At 45.8% G+C, this 14,904-nt stretch overlaps 1 protein-coding gene across 3 annotated transcripts in view; it reads right to left on the reverse strand.

Moving 5' to 3' along the window:
- Positions 1-14,904, reverse strand: part of bsnb (bassoon (presynaptic cytomatrix protein) b) — a 64,496-nt gene that overhangs the window by 5,574 nt on the left and 44,018 nt on the right. Inside the window, exons 4-9 of one of the 3 annotated variants that reach the window (XM_069143602.1) lie at positions 14,034-14,243; positions 5,879-12,202; positions 2,189-4,286; positions 827-1,812; positions 317-428; positions 81-227 (exon numbers count right to left, since the gene is read on the reverse strand). In XM_069143602.1, the coding sequence (XP_068999703.1) occupies positions 81-227; positions 317-428; positions 827-1,812; positions 2,189-4,286; positions 5,879-12,202; positions 14,034-14,243 (9,877 nt within the window). Of the gene's footprint in view, positions 1-80; positions 228-316; positions 429-826; positions 1,813-2,188; positions 4,287-5,878; positions 12,203-13,427; positions 14,244-14,904 lie in introns of all 3 variants that reach the window. The other 2 variants (XM_069143597.1, XM_069143588.1) reach the window with 2 other exon arrangements.

The raw sequence follows: 14,904 nt of genomic DNA on the forward strand, positions 1-14,904 counted from the left end.
GCTATATTTATAGACAGTGAATATAACCGCCATTACAGCAAAAGTAAAACTGTCCTTCAAACATTTATTCATGACCGTACCATCTCCCAGTTTTCCCGCCTGCTCTGCTGCCCCCCCTTGCAGGATTTTGGTGAGAACGTTATCCCCTTCAGCAGGTGCCTGGCCTGCAGCAGCGCTGCCAATACCTCCTGGTTTGCTACCAATCCCAACAGGGGCGGCCTTGGAGCCTGCAAACAACAAGAAAACATAACCATTACATATGTTCTTGCTCCCCTGTGGTTATCTGATTTATGGTGATAGTGGAACTGAGACTCACCGATGCCTGCTAGAGGGGGTGTGGCTATTTTGGAAGGCTGAGGTGCTGTTGGGATTCCTGTTGTCGGTTTAATTCCTGTGGCAGCTGCTGCAGGCGTGACATCCGTTTTTGCCTGCAAGAAAAATAATGAGTAAAAGGAAAAGTTTAGTTCAGTGTAATTCTCAATGATCCGTCCCCACTTCTGTCTGCATATAGGCTTATCTAATCTAATTCTCATTCCCTGAGAGGTATCCTTGTTGAGCAAGTCAGATTGTTCTCACATTTTACGTAACAAACGCCTTAAACAATTGTTGCTTCTGTTTGTGACATAAAACTGATTTTCAAAGGTTTTCTAGCACATAATGGCATTTAAATGCTACAATTACTGGATATCTTCATAACAGGCTTCTATGCTAAAAAAAAAAAAAAAAAAAAAAAAAAAATATCAACTACACGAGCAACACATCCATAAATACATAATTTCAGTATATTTCATAAAGGTTCAGTAAAACCAGGTCTAGGTCGACTTACTGCTGTCGCTGGCTGCCCTGCTGCAGACCCTGCTGCAGACCCTGCTGCAGACCCTCCTCCTGGCTGGCGGCCTTGGGATTGGGCTTGACCAGATTTGGGCTGCTGCTGTGCCGTTGCAGCTCCCGTGGTGTTCGTTGTGGGCTGGCTGCTATGCGGGGTCTGGCCATGCTGCAGTGGTAGCTGCTGTTGTTGTTGTTGTGCACTCTGCTGATGCTGCTGCTGCTGCGGCTGCTGCGGCTGCTGCTGCTGCTGCTGCTGCTGCTGCTGCTGCTGCTGCTGCTGCTGCTGCGGCTGCTGCTGCGGCTGCTGCAGCTGCTGCGGCTGCTGCTGCGGCTGCTGGGGCTGCTGGGGCTGTTGGGTACCATCAAGTGGTTCAGAGCCTGGATGTCTCCCAGACTGGCCCTGACCACCAGGCCGCTGCTGCCCTGTATGGCCCTGAGGGGGTTGCTGTTGCTGTTGCTGTGATTTGGGCCCTGCTGCAGAGGGATCCTGTCTCCTGGAGGTTGTGCGATCTCCTTGTGGTCTCTGGCTCCTTCCCCCAGTGCCGTGGTGATGACCAGAGACTGGGTCGCGAGAGAAGTCTCCTGAGTTCCGTGGGCTTCCTTGGGCAGAACGGGAGTCTGCGCCACTCCTTCTTTGTGCAGACGAGGTGCTTCTGCCATCAGAGCGGCCAGATTGGTCTTTGGGGTGAGTCCTGGAAGGCCGCGAGGACCTGGGGTCTTCTGAGGAGTTGCGAGAAGAGCTGTGTCTGCCAGAGGTGCTGCCGTGGTGACGGTTGTCTCGTGACGTGGAGGACGGGTGGCGTTGTTGGTTGTACTCATCCTGCGGGCAGTATTCTTCTGGAGGCTCATCATAATCATGGTAGGTGTGTTTACTACGTCTACCTGTGGATGAGTGACTTCCACTTCCATGATGTCTTGAGCGATCAGAACGGGCCTCCCGGGGCTTCTCAAACCAGTCAGTCTCCTCTTGACCCAAATGATAGGCTTTTTAAAAACCAATACAAACATTATCAATCAATTGGTTTTATGTCATAAGTGGAGTAGCATGCTAATTGATGCCATGCAATTAAACTGGGAAAACATGCTCCACAATCCAGAGCCATGCATATTTTTCAGCAATCCAACAAAAAAAAAAAATTGAAAAAAGCAGAGTTCATGCCCCACCTCACACTTGAAAATGATGCATGCAAAACATAAATATAAAACATTTTTGGCTTCATGTGTCAAGGGGTACATTCCATAGAAAAAGACAAGACAAACAAAATAATGGTGCTCTTCTCCACACTTGCCATGCAGTCTTTTCAGCACACTGTAAAGGTGGGAGGAACTAATACAGCACAAATAATTCAGCACCAGTTACCTTCACTGTCAGAAACAGCACAGTGCATGTCGTCTACGAGATAAGGGTCATCGGGTTTATAGACATGACTCCTGGGCAGGTCCTTCTTGTGGTGGTCCTGTACATCTGGTAGCGAATGGCTGGAGCCATACTGGTTTCTCACATCATGGGCTTCTGATATGCCAGAGCCTCTTCCCATGCCTACAGGCTTCCCAACAGGACTGAGTGGGCTCTCCTCCTCTGAATTCTGGCTGCGCATGGGAGGCCTTCCACTGCGACTGCTTCTTTGAGACCTCTCCATAGCATCTCTTTCATAGGATTTACTCCGGTGGCCAGTGGCATCCCTGGAGGAAATCTTGTCCATACCATATCCTGTGGACCTGGACCTACCAGAGCTGTACATGCGGTCGTCCTCCTCAAGACCCTCACGACTGGTGCCGTAATATCTCTGCTGGTCATATGCATTTTTCTTCATGCTGTAGGTGCCATCGTCCTGAAGCTTCTTAGATCTGGATACAACTGTACAGGTTCCCCCTGTTGATGTTGTCATTGTGTAAGAGGCAAGGTCAGACTCCACATCCCGTGCTTCTTCGATAGGGGAGAATTTTGAAATCTTCTGCTCCATGCCCTGCTTCCTGTGCTTACTACGTTTAGAGGAGACTACGGCAGGAGCAAGATTCTTGGGTGTGAGTTTGTGGCCACTAGAGCTGCTCCTTGATGAGTGTTTATAATCATCATAATAATAAGAAGAGCCTCCACTCACTGTGGTGCTGGTGCGACTGTCCACTGAGCCTTGGTAGCCTGCTGAGCCTGTAGGTCTACCATAAGCATCAACATGATCATCTTCAGGCCGACCATACGCACTTCCTCTTGCAGGGCCGTTCTCACTCCGATATCGCCCTCCTACAGGATGACCGAGAGCATCAGTGGGTTGGCTTGTGTTGTCTTTTGTCAACTCACTGATGTCATCAATCATAACATAGTTCCTAGGAATATTTTGCTCTAGGTTAGAGGTGTAGAGACCATCTGAAGCATAAGCAGAGGTGGGGCTGTCCACAGAGTGAGTCAGGCCCGGCTCAGGGGGGCGGTATTGTCCATATGCATTGCTGTAGGCTGAACCAAAGTTGGTATCTGGAGCTGATGTGGCCACTGACACTGCTGGGTTGCTGATGACCTCATAGTTGGTGGGGAGTTTTTGTTCAAGGTCAGCCAAAGAGGTTTGCCTAGGTCTTTGATGGACTGTTAGGATCTCTGCCTGGGGCTGATAGGAGAGGACGGGTTGGTAGGAACTAGGGCTAGGATAAGGAAGGTTCTGTCCTGGCATAGCCTGACCAGATGCATGGAAGCCCTGGTGACCATGCTGCTGCATGCTAATATCTGTCTGATAGGAGGACTGGGCATACATGCGGGAGGAATAGGTTCCCTGGTTCTGGTAGCCGGGACCTGGAGGGGGATGGGGTTGGAATGTTCCTGGCTGGGGTGCAGAGGATGGAGGGTACTGAGGAGGTTGAAAACCTATCTGTTGGTAAGCAGATGCTGGCTGCTGTGTTGATGGTTGACTTTGAGGGTATGGATATGACATATAAGATGAAGTTGAGGGATATTGGGAGGTTGCATTGAGGTCATTAGTGAACTGGCTCAGTGGTGCAGTGCTGGGCCTTGTCAGCAAACCATTAGCATCATAGGTTCCAGTTGCCGCTGCCATCCTGAGGTTGTTGAGCTCACTGTCTGACATGTAGTCTCGGGCATCACCCATACATCGCAGGTAAGCCAATTCTCTCCTCTCCCTGTCCTTCACCATGGTCTCCTTACGCTGGGTGATGCCGAGCTCCAAATACCGCAGCTTGGCGTCAATCTCTTTTTCTTCCTCCTCCAGTTCAGCCTGCTGCTTTCGGAGCTTTGACGACTCTTGTTCCACAGCTTTGAGTTCACTGAGCAGGCCAGCCTTGGTGACTCCCTGGGCAGGTCTTGGAAGGACCCTCTGAGGCATGCCAGGAGAACTGTACATTTGAGCTGGAGTAACAATGGGGAGTGGAGTCTCCTCTGGAGGGGGGCTGGGGAGAGTTCTCTTTACTTTCCTCATCAGAGAGTTCTGCTGCTGCTGCAGGGAGGCCATCTGCTAGAACAGGCAGAGACACATCAGCAAACAGTAAGCTATAAACAGAATGTGTTTATGTAAATTAAACTCATTACTCTATGTTCGAGAAGGTAGAGAAGGTAGGTAGAGAATGTCTACACACACTTCTTCATCCTCAGACCAAGGTATAGAACTATTCAGCCTGGTATGTTGTCGGACTACCTGACGTTAATTGAAATATGTACGACGAGAGCATTAACTCAATCAGCAGTTCAGTTGACATTTCATTATATTAATTAAAATGTCATTCCATTGAGGCCAAAGACACTAAGTGACATTTTTCACCTCATGCCAGATTAACAATGTTACATGAAATGTTTAGTAGTGGAAGTCAGCACAAAGCATCACTCATACATAATAATACTAACATTTAGGGTTACAGTTTAGTCATGTTAATTAATGTAGCGGTAACATTCACAATGTTATTATTGTAATGAATTAAGCATGACACAAAGTTTGTGCTTTTTCAATTCATAACAATTTTCTAAATATAGGCTAAATGAATGTAAAAAAACAAAATACAAAACAAAATATGTGTTTGAGCAGCTTCATAAATGTAAATGTAATCAAAGTGTAAAATGATTAAAAAAAAAGTTTCAAATTGACATGAACATCTGGGTAAAATAAAGCAGTAGTCTACTGATTTCCTTCCTATGTATTTTTAGAAATAAATCCATTCTACCTTTGATCTTTGACTATTTAATTATGACATGCAAGTAAGAACAGTCGGACATTTCAAATAAAAACACAATTTAAAAAAACATCTCTGCTAGTCTATTACTTACAAAATAGTTGTGTTGGGTAGATCCATGGTGATTTTGTTAAGTATCCACAAGAGAGTCATGTATTAAACACTAGCACTAAAGATTGGAGGTACAAATGCATGAAACGCTTCTTAGCCTAATTTTGGTCCAAGTGCAGAGCAATGTTAATTTACTTTGACCAGCTGCTAACAATCAGGAAGACAGCAAAGCAGCACTAGGATTCCTCCACATTGTGCATCCCTGTGGCAATACTTAAGGGTTTGCCATATATAGAAGTTGAAGACATGGCAGAAAGAGAGAGCGAGAGAGAGAGAGAGCGAGAATGAGAGAGAGAGACTAAAAAGAGTATAAAGGGGCGAGATAAGGGAGGAGGTCCAGCAGAAAAGCTTTTCTGGCATTGCCAGCTGCTCTTATGAGAACATTCTGTCACTTCCGCGATGCCAGATCCTGTGATTATCTACGTCCACACAAAGCATCCTGCATGTACTGTAAATTTACAGTATGTATGTATGTAATGTTTATTTTAACTTTTCACTCAGACAATGAAGTGACTAATTTTATTGTGTAGAAAAGCAGTTTGTGTTTTTGGACACCGAACAAAATAAATCTTTATCAAATATTCCTAGATTTTTATCTAAGTGTTCATCGGCTCTTGTAAATGTGGAAGGAACTCAGTTTAAGAGGTTTTTACAGGGACTGGGAATTCTTCTAAAACACTTCTTTTTAAATTACATTTCTTATTCTTTAGGTCAACACATACATTTAGAAAACTGATCAAATTTGTTCAAACAAAAGGCAATGATTTCGTACCTGACTGTTGGACACAGCTTGCTGATGATATGGGGAGAATCTGTTCTTGGCTGGGTCCTCTGATGTAGGGCTCAGTGGTTTGGGGTCCGACATGGAGCGCTGCACACTTTTAATGGGTCTTGGTAGGGTCTGGTGGCGCTGGGGTGATTCAGCAGTAAAGGCCTTTTGCTGGGGCGTAACGTGGGCCTTGTTAAGTTTCTCTTGGGAGGCAAACGTTGTCTCGAGCATGCGATGAGGAGACAGTGGAGATACAGGGGAGTACAGCACTTGGGGAGATTTGGGGGGCTGGCGAGATGGAGACTCGTTTTGTTGCTGCTGATAGCCAATTTCCAGGGGGTCTGGTTTCCTCCTCTCAAACTTAGCAACTCCTTGGAGCCTAGGCGAGGTTGGGTCTGATGTGTTTCCACCTACTATATGCAGACTAGTCGAGTATGGACTGATTGTTGTAGGGACACTCAGCTGAGGGGCGACCACGCCCTGAGAATGAGACTCTGGTTCTGTCTGGCAGGCCAGACTCTCTCCTTTGTGGGTCCTTTCGGGGGCTGCTATGTAATGTAATAGGTCAACCTTTGAGGTCTCTGCCATAGTAATGTGAATTGCTGGCGAAACCCTGCCTAGTTGGTCGGGCTCTGTCTGGCATGATGAATCATTTGTGGTTTGAATAGCTATACTTGCAGAAACCACTTTAGATGACCCATCTGATTTAGCCTCACCACTTGATTCAGAGTGCTTGGAAACACGTGATCGCCTGCGCCTTACTGGCTGCTGGTCCCATTCTCCCTGGTCTTCCTCATCAGTCTGCACACTACAGTCTGCAATGCGCCTTGTTCTTCTGCGCCTATTCATGAATCTGTCTTCTCCATCTTCATCGTCGGTTTGCACACAGCTGTCTGTAATCCTCTTCACAGAGTCCTCCTCTGAGCCATCCCTCAGCCGAGGCATGGAATTCTGCTTTTTCATCATCTTCGAATCAGCTTGTTTGTCAGTGCTTCTCAAAGACATTTCAGAGGCTGAACTATGAATAGGTCGAGCAGCCACCACGGCTTGGACCACTTGTCCATCTTGCCAAAACTGGACACTCTGTCCATCTTGTTGAATAACTCTGCCACTTTGGTCACAAATAATGAACCCTTGAGGAGGCCCTCCTCCAACAACTACTCCTTGAATAGCACCCTGTGCAGATGTTGCTGCTGCTGCTACTGCAGCTGATGCAGCAGCGGCCTCAGCAGCGGCAGCAGCCGCTGCTGCCTCCACGACTGCTGTCTTCTGCCTTTTCTGCTCCTCTAACTGCTGCTGGAGCTGGTGCTGCAGAGACTGAATTTGCTCAAGCTGCATTCTCTGCTGGGCCAATTGTTCTCTTTGCATAATGAGCTGTGTCTCCCGCTCTGCTTGCTGCTGCTGTATGACTTGGTGTTTGATTGTCTGAAGTTCTTGAATCTCACGCTGAACAAGTAGCTGTTCTTTTTCCCTGTGACGCTGGAGCTCCATACGATCTCTTTCAAGTTCCTCTTGTAGGCGCAGCTGACGTAATTTCTCAAGTTCAACCCGCTCTCGCTCTAGCTGTAGCACGTGCTCTTGCTGCTGACTCAGTCTCTCCTCTTCTTTACCTTTCTGTGTATCTGTGGGAGGAGACAGCTTAGAACTTGGGGCTAGAGCAGTATCATGTGGTGGTGGTTGTGATTGGCCTTGTTGCAAAACTAATGATTGAGGCTGACTAATGGATTGAGCTTGAATTTGGGTTTGAGTTAAAGACAAAGGTTCAGTTTGAGTAGGTAACTGCTGTGGTTGCATTTTAGCCTGCACAGGTTGGACAGTCGGAGCTTGGCCTTGAGCTTGAGGGAGGGTAATATTTCGTGAGGCAAGCTGGGAGTGGGCTATTTGCTGATCTGCCGTGGTTTGCATACCAGCTGTTGGTACATTTTGTGCTCCTAAGTGTGCTGCAGGTTGGGCTGGTGGAATGGTTGCAGCCGTTTGTGCAGGAACTGTTGTTAAAGGCTTTCCAAGGTACACTGGGGTTTCCTGGTGTGAGCTGCTTACGACAGGCACACTTCCTGTTGGTGTGGCGGAAGTAGGATACTGGTTTGGAGGAGGGTAGGAATATGGTCCTTGTGTGGACAGAGGCATCCTGGGAGTCGCTTGAGGCAACCTGGTAAGACTAGCCAAAGGTACAGCAGTTACGCCTGTAGGGTATGGTCTGTAAATTCCTCTCGGCATGGGACGCAGGACAGAGGAAGGCTGTGTAGTAATTGGCAAGGTAGAGGCAATGGGAGTGTTTATGGTGGAATATATCATGCCGTCACCTCCTCTCATAGTAGCAGGATACAAGGCGCGTATACTTGCTTGTCTAGCATTTATTAGATTTGTTAGGGTTTGGCCACTCGCAGTTGGTCTTCCATCTGGTCCAAACAGTAAATTTGCTCTTATTGATGCTAAGCTTTGCTGGAGATTTAGCCTTGCTAAAGGTCCACCCCTTCCAGCCCCATATGGTAGCAGTTCAGGGTTATTTCCATACCGGTTCCCAAAGTGGTCAACTGAGTTAAGAGCTGCACACATGCGACTGATCTCCCTGGCAGTGGTTGCACTGTATTGAGCCAGATTGGAGTCCTGTGATCCTGTTTGGTCACGTGAACTGTAGGCATAGTCGGAATTGATATTTGACATGGAGCCATATCGTCGAAGCGGTAATGAAGGGCCTGCAAAATCCCCTTGGTGACGTAAGTCTGTGTAAGAACCATACTGTGCTCCCATGCCGAGGTATCCACCATCACAAGCCTGATTCATACTGCTAAAATCTACTGCCAGACCACCCTGGACATTACTCTGATAGTGACCGCCATCACTCATGGAAGGCAGATTAGTATCAGACATGGAGGGCTGTATTCTTCCTGAGAGGACTGTGGGTGGTTGATATGGTTTATGTTCCTCTGTCATTCCTTGTGTAACTTGAGGCTGGTGTTGTTGTTGTTGGCTGACATTATAGTGTGGGGGAGGAGGTGGATGGGCTGCTTGAGAGGTTTCAGTAGTGGAGTTTTTATCTGAGGATACTGTGGTAGGCTTCTGAGTGAATGACCCTGAACAGGAACCAGGAAAGGGCAATTTGTAAACAACATCACAACAAGCTACTTGGTTTTCTGGTTTAATCTGTCCAGTAAGATCCAAGACCTGAGGAGGGGGAGGAGGTTCCTCTTGCTTTACCAGCTGAGTCACTGTGCCACTTTGTGATGTGTTATTTTCATCAAGTTGCACCATCATAACATGGGGCTTACCTGTGGACAGGTTCATTACTGTCGGCTTGTTTTTTAGCTCTAAGGCAACTCCACCATACATTTCATGGGGAACATTAGAAGCAGGAGCTCCAGAAACTGACGGTGGAGCCACGGGGGATACTCTGGGTATGGCATTAGCAGTCACTACAGGCTGGGCACCACTTGTCTGGCTCACTACAAGGTCTTTTTTCATCAACAGTGGTTGGACCTGATTTGCTAAATTAAAACGAGCAAAAGAGGATTGCTGTTGGTGCTGCTGGAGCTGCTGCTCTAGAAGCTGTTGCTGCTGCAGGAGCTTCTGCTGCTGTAACTGCAGTTGTTGCTGTTGTATACCCAAATTCTCCAGGCAGGCATCAATTTTGGGAATAGAAGGATCAGTAATCTGTGGTTTACTCTGGGTTAAACAAACAGCTGATCCAACACATTGCCCCAGATCCACACGGTTCTGCAGAGGATCTCCATACACAATTGGTTGCTTGGGTTGGGTCATGAACATTGAACCTGCAACTGTGACACTAATTGTGGTTGGTGTTGACACGGATACGTGAGGTTGCTCTTGTGAATTCAGGTTCATAATAAGAGGCTGCACTGCTGTGTGTCTACCAGATAGCTGCTCTGCTCCTAGAGAGTATCTTCTTGTTTCAGATGCAAGGGATGTTAGGTCCATCCCCTGATCAGTCATTATAATTGGAGCTGGCCTAATTGGGGCTCTCAGATCCACAATATTTGTGCCTGAATGTATTTGGCCTTGACTAACAACCTTTGAATTGCCTGGAATATTTGAGATTTTACAAAGAGCTATATTTTCCATAGATCCACGACTATGTGCAGTTGTAGGCACAGCACTAATACCAACATTTACTTTTTCAATATTTTGAGCCATCTGAGAGGAATGTCTTGGGGACTGTTGTGATGGATGCATTTGTGGTGATGTTGGGGAACTTGTCGAATGGGGCTGAGAGCTATACAATGTTTTACAATTGCCCTGTGTTGGTGATGACAAAGGGGAAGTGGAGGAATTTACAGTAAGTGGCTTGGCAGGACTAGTTGTTTCAGAGCCTAATGTTATCACCATCACTGGTGAATCTTGAGAGGACTGCTGTCGTACAAGACGTGGTGAAACTGTCCTTTGAGGTGCCTGAGCAGCTGATGGAGGTCCACCAGGCAAAGATGGCAGCTGCCTGCCACTACCGCTAGTGGGTCGCACAGATGGTGTATGTGTTGGACTTTGTGTTGGGGAAGTACTGGGAGAGACTGTGGGGCTTGGACCTTTGAAAAGGGAAAAGACTTTGGAGGTTAGGGAAGATGCTCCAGTGTCAGGGGATGCCTGTGTTGGCCTCTGGGAGCTTGCTCTGTTTCCAGCAGGCACTGTGCTACCTGCCTGTCGAGTTGTGGCCGTCTGACCTACTTGGGCTTTGGTTGTGGCAACTCCAACAACACCTTCAATTTTGGCACTCTGCGTCATCATCCTGTTTTGGGTTTCTTTTGATAGATGCTGTGCTGCATGAATTCCTGGAATTCTTGGATCACTGCCTGTTGTAGAGAAGGACATAGGTGCAGTAACCTGCGTTGGGCTTGAGCCCGGGGTTAGGACAGTTCCAGCTTCAAGATGTTTGCCATCTTTCTGCTGATTAATTGTTTGTCCCTGCTTCTGCATGAGCTGTGCTTTCTTCATCATTTCCTCATAGACCTCCTCTGCACTTTTTAATGGTTTATCAGATGGTGACATTGCTGATGTCTTTTCTGTTGGGGAATAGAGTGATGTGAATGTTGGAAGGTTGAATTCATTTCCTGATTTGTAAAGCTTTCCACCAATCATTTCAAAACCTTCTGCCTCTGAGTCCATAGAAGGCGAGTATTCAGAACATGATGATCTGTGAAGCTCCTCCATCTCTGCAGCCTGTCTCAGCTCCTCCGTTGGAGATGCATCCTCAATAGGAGAGAGATTACTGGGGGGAGTTTTCGACCTTTCTCTGCGTCTCTGAGCCCTTAGTTCCTCTTTGTCCCTCTTTGTTTTCCGGGCAGTGCTTCGGATCCTTTGTTGCTCTAGATCTCTCATCTGCTCCTGTTCTCTAAGTAGTTCTTCCTCCTCTCTAAGCTCGTCCTCCTCAGATGAATCCTCGATAGTGGGCAGCAGCGGCCCATGGGACCGATGTCGAGCCTTCCTCTGCTGCTTTGCCTCCTCTAGTCGTGCCCTTCGACTTGGGCTGCTGTCACTGTCATCCTCCATGGATGACACGGATGTGGGGGATGTTCCAGAGGTATAGCTGGGAGTGGTAGCAGGTAGAGTGGATGAATATTCTCCCCTGGACCGCTCCTCTGGAGAGCCAGTCAGACTCTCCATCTCTAGCTCTGGTTCTCGTAGGTCATGCTCAGTACTGAGCTCCATGTCTCGGTTATAGCTGTTGGTGTTGTTCAGCTCAATGGTCTTAAAGCGCCGAAGGCCTCCAGCCATTCCAACATCCTCCTCTTCATTTGCCTTATGAGCACCCTCCGATACCTTGGTGTCATCCTCAAAACTATTAGAATGGTGAGAGAGTCTCCGTCTCTCTTTGCTTAAGTCCCCACTGGTTTTGTGTGCCTTCTTAGTTTTCTGGTTTCCGCACTCTTCCAATTCTTCTTCATCAGCACTCATCTCCATAATTTGCCTCCTCATGTATTCTTCATCTGTTAAATCTTTATGTGAATTCTTCTGTCTTACTGGCAATGGTGAGAGACCACTTTCACTGCTGTCTTCCACATAATCATGCCGGAGCTTAGAACTGAGGTCATCCTCTGATTCCTCCCTCACTGCATCATCATCAGGATTGTAGTCTTGCTCCTTTCCTACAGACAGAGAATGTGGCCTGTGCTTTTGGTCTAAGGCTGTCTTTGACTCAAGCAGGGGTTTCATGGAGCTCTCTAGCTTGGTGATATCTGAGGGGATGGAAGCACCTCGTTCATTGAGCTTGATTCCTTCTTCCTGGATCCGACCTGTGATTTCCCCCAGAGAGCTGGAGATCCCATCTGAAGAGTATCCAGTGTCACTTAAACTCTGTGTACTTGATTTGTTGTAATCCTAAAAAAAGAGAGAAAAAAGAAGACAAAGGTCAGAAGCAAAAACATTTTGCACCTAATTTAACTCATGGAAAGATCTATTACAAGCTTCAGTGCACATCATGTATCCCACTATTTCATCCAGCTCATCAGTACTGACAATCTTATGAGCCTTTTTAGATAATTAGGAGTAAAATGCATTTACTACACCTAATACAGATGAAATAGTCTCTAATATTAAGATATTAGAGAATGATTAGATTGGAAACAATAAACCTTTAATCAGACAACCATATACAGTAACACTTTTGGCTAAAATCAACCCAAATATCTGTTGTGTACCTAAGTATAAACAGGATAATTATTGTGAATCTGGTTGAGTGCTTTTATTTTAAATTGCTTGTATTTCAAATTATTTTGTCGTTTATTCCACCCACTGCCCATATTTTATTTATTTGGGTTGAGCTTGCCTTTCAACGTTATGTACACATAGATGGATAAGTACACCAACACAGAGTGAATTTAACAGACAGTTGAAAATACAAACATTTACAGACAAATGTCATTTGGTTTCATGCTTGATTGCCATCTCTGACGCATTCTCCATTGCATTCTTCGAACCGTTGGAGAATAACGAACATGCTCAGAATACTTAAAATATCATCACAAAGTGTCACATCAAACAAAAAGCTTGCGTTTGTTACAAACAAAAAAAGTGTTCAAAACCAGGTGGAGTAATGAATGAGTGGGCTGAAGATAAGGATTAGCCACTAAAACAATGATGACGATGATAAAGATGATGATGTTGACTAATGATCATGATGAACATGGTGATGATAAACATGAAGTTGATGATGAAAAGGACATTACGATCATGAAGAAAACGATATTGATAGAAAATAATTTCATATGATGATGTTATGACAGATCACCTGTATGTACAGTAATAAATATTATTACATTGTAATAACAGTACAACTGGATGATGACTAGTACTAACTAACTTAAACAATGCTAAGGGTTAACATAACATGAAAAGTTATCATCAAATGATGATGGTCGATTAATGGAACAGATAAAAAAAAAAAAAGATGAAAAGCTTATAAAAAAAAAAATGCAATACTAAAAAACAAAGAATGACAAGATGATTTGGAAAAATGGTTACAATTATTTGAATGGAGCAAAAAAAAATCAAAATGGTAAATCAAGAGTAACAGGTGAAGGCGAAGAGGTTGCAGGTAGCTCACTTCATGGTGTCTTGACTTCTGTGCATCTTCAGCTATCTTCATGTCTTTTGGAGAAGTGACAGTCTCTGATAAGGCCTTCTTCGGTGAGGCTTTGACGTCTTCTTTAAGAGATTTAGATGCGATTTTCGTCTTCTCCTGGTTTTGCGCCTGTTTGCGGGCCTGGTTGTTACCTGTGGGTTTAGACTGAGTGGTTGCTGTTTTGGAAGGGGTGGAAGAGACCTTGGCATGGTTGGGCGCAGCTTTACCAGGGGTAGATGAAGCTTTGGCACCAGAGGGATGAGAAGGGCCCTTAGTCTGAGCAGAGGGCTGAGCAGATCCCTTTGTCTGAGTCGGCCCTTTGGCCTGGCTCGGGCCCTTTGTTTGGTTAGCAGACTGAGCAGGACCCTTACTTTGAGCATGTGGTTGATTAGGACCTTTAACTTGACCAGGTCCCTTACTCTGAGCTGAGGCTTGTGTTGGACCCTTAGCTTGGGAAGGTGGCTGAGCTGAACCCTTGGGTTGAGGAATATGTTGGGCAAAACCCTTGGTTTGAGGGGAAGCTTGGCTTGGCCCCTTCGTTTGAGGCACAGGCCCACCCTGTTTCACATTAGAAAGAGGGCCACTTACTTGGGGACCCGCTGGTTTCTGTTGTTCTTGAGGACCTGTGACCCTAGGCCCTGACAGTTGATTGGGCCCTTTCTGCTGAGGTGGCTGTTGATTGGCTGGAGCAGGTGGCCGGGGGGATCCCATGGGCTGTGCACCTGGAGGTGGAATATCTCCCAAGCTTCCTGACAGAGCCCTCTGCGTCTGGCAGTTCAAGCATAGCCATTCTTTCTTCTGAAAAACAAAGACAAAGAAAACAGGACTGTAATAAATGAATAGCACAAAAGAACATGGTTTATTGGTAGGAACTTTATTATTCATGTACATCAATCACTTAAATAAAGTAATAGAACTACTAAATAAAAAGGGACTCCACCTGGTGCCAACGATAAGTAAAACGAAAAGGAAAGTGTTTGAAAAGTTAGTATTCTGACTAAATATATAAGGAATGCTAAACACTGATGTTCATATATTTATACTGTATCAACATATTGATTGTTAGTCATGATGATTGATGGGTACGAGAATATAAATGTCTGTGTTGGTTATATAAATTGAATAAAAATGTTGTTGCTTTATACATGGTCTTGGAGTGCCAAGGACTCCGTACAGAGAGTTTGAACAACTGAATATTTGAAAGCCTGTCCAAACAAGGCCTTTCATCTTTTCGAGAAGACTTAATCATTTGACAACATTAAGCACTCTCGAGCAGGGTACACAGAGGGAGAGTGCAGTGTGAATACAAATTAACACATCTGTTATTAGATTGGAGAGGTACACCAGTCATTAGGCCTTTTATGGAGCCCACAGCAAATGTAACTGCAAGAGCGGCATTCGTCCTTCACAGTCATCTTCACTGCACCCTATGTTTGGCAGTACTTATAGATTCTGACAC

This window comes from Embiotoca jacksoni, unplaced genomic scaffold (genome assembly GCF_022577435.1).
Source record: "Embiotoca jacksoni isolate LCO1_2020_lvr unplaced genomic scaffold, fEmbJac1.0.p SCAF_1, whole genome shotgun sequence".
Lineage (NCBI taxonomy): Eukaryota > Metazoa > Chordata > Actinopteri > Embiotocidae > Embiotoca > Embiotoca jacksoni.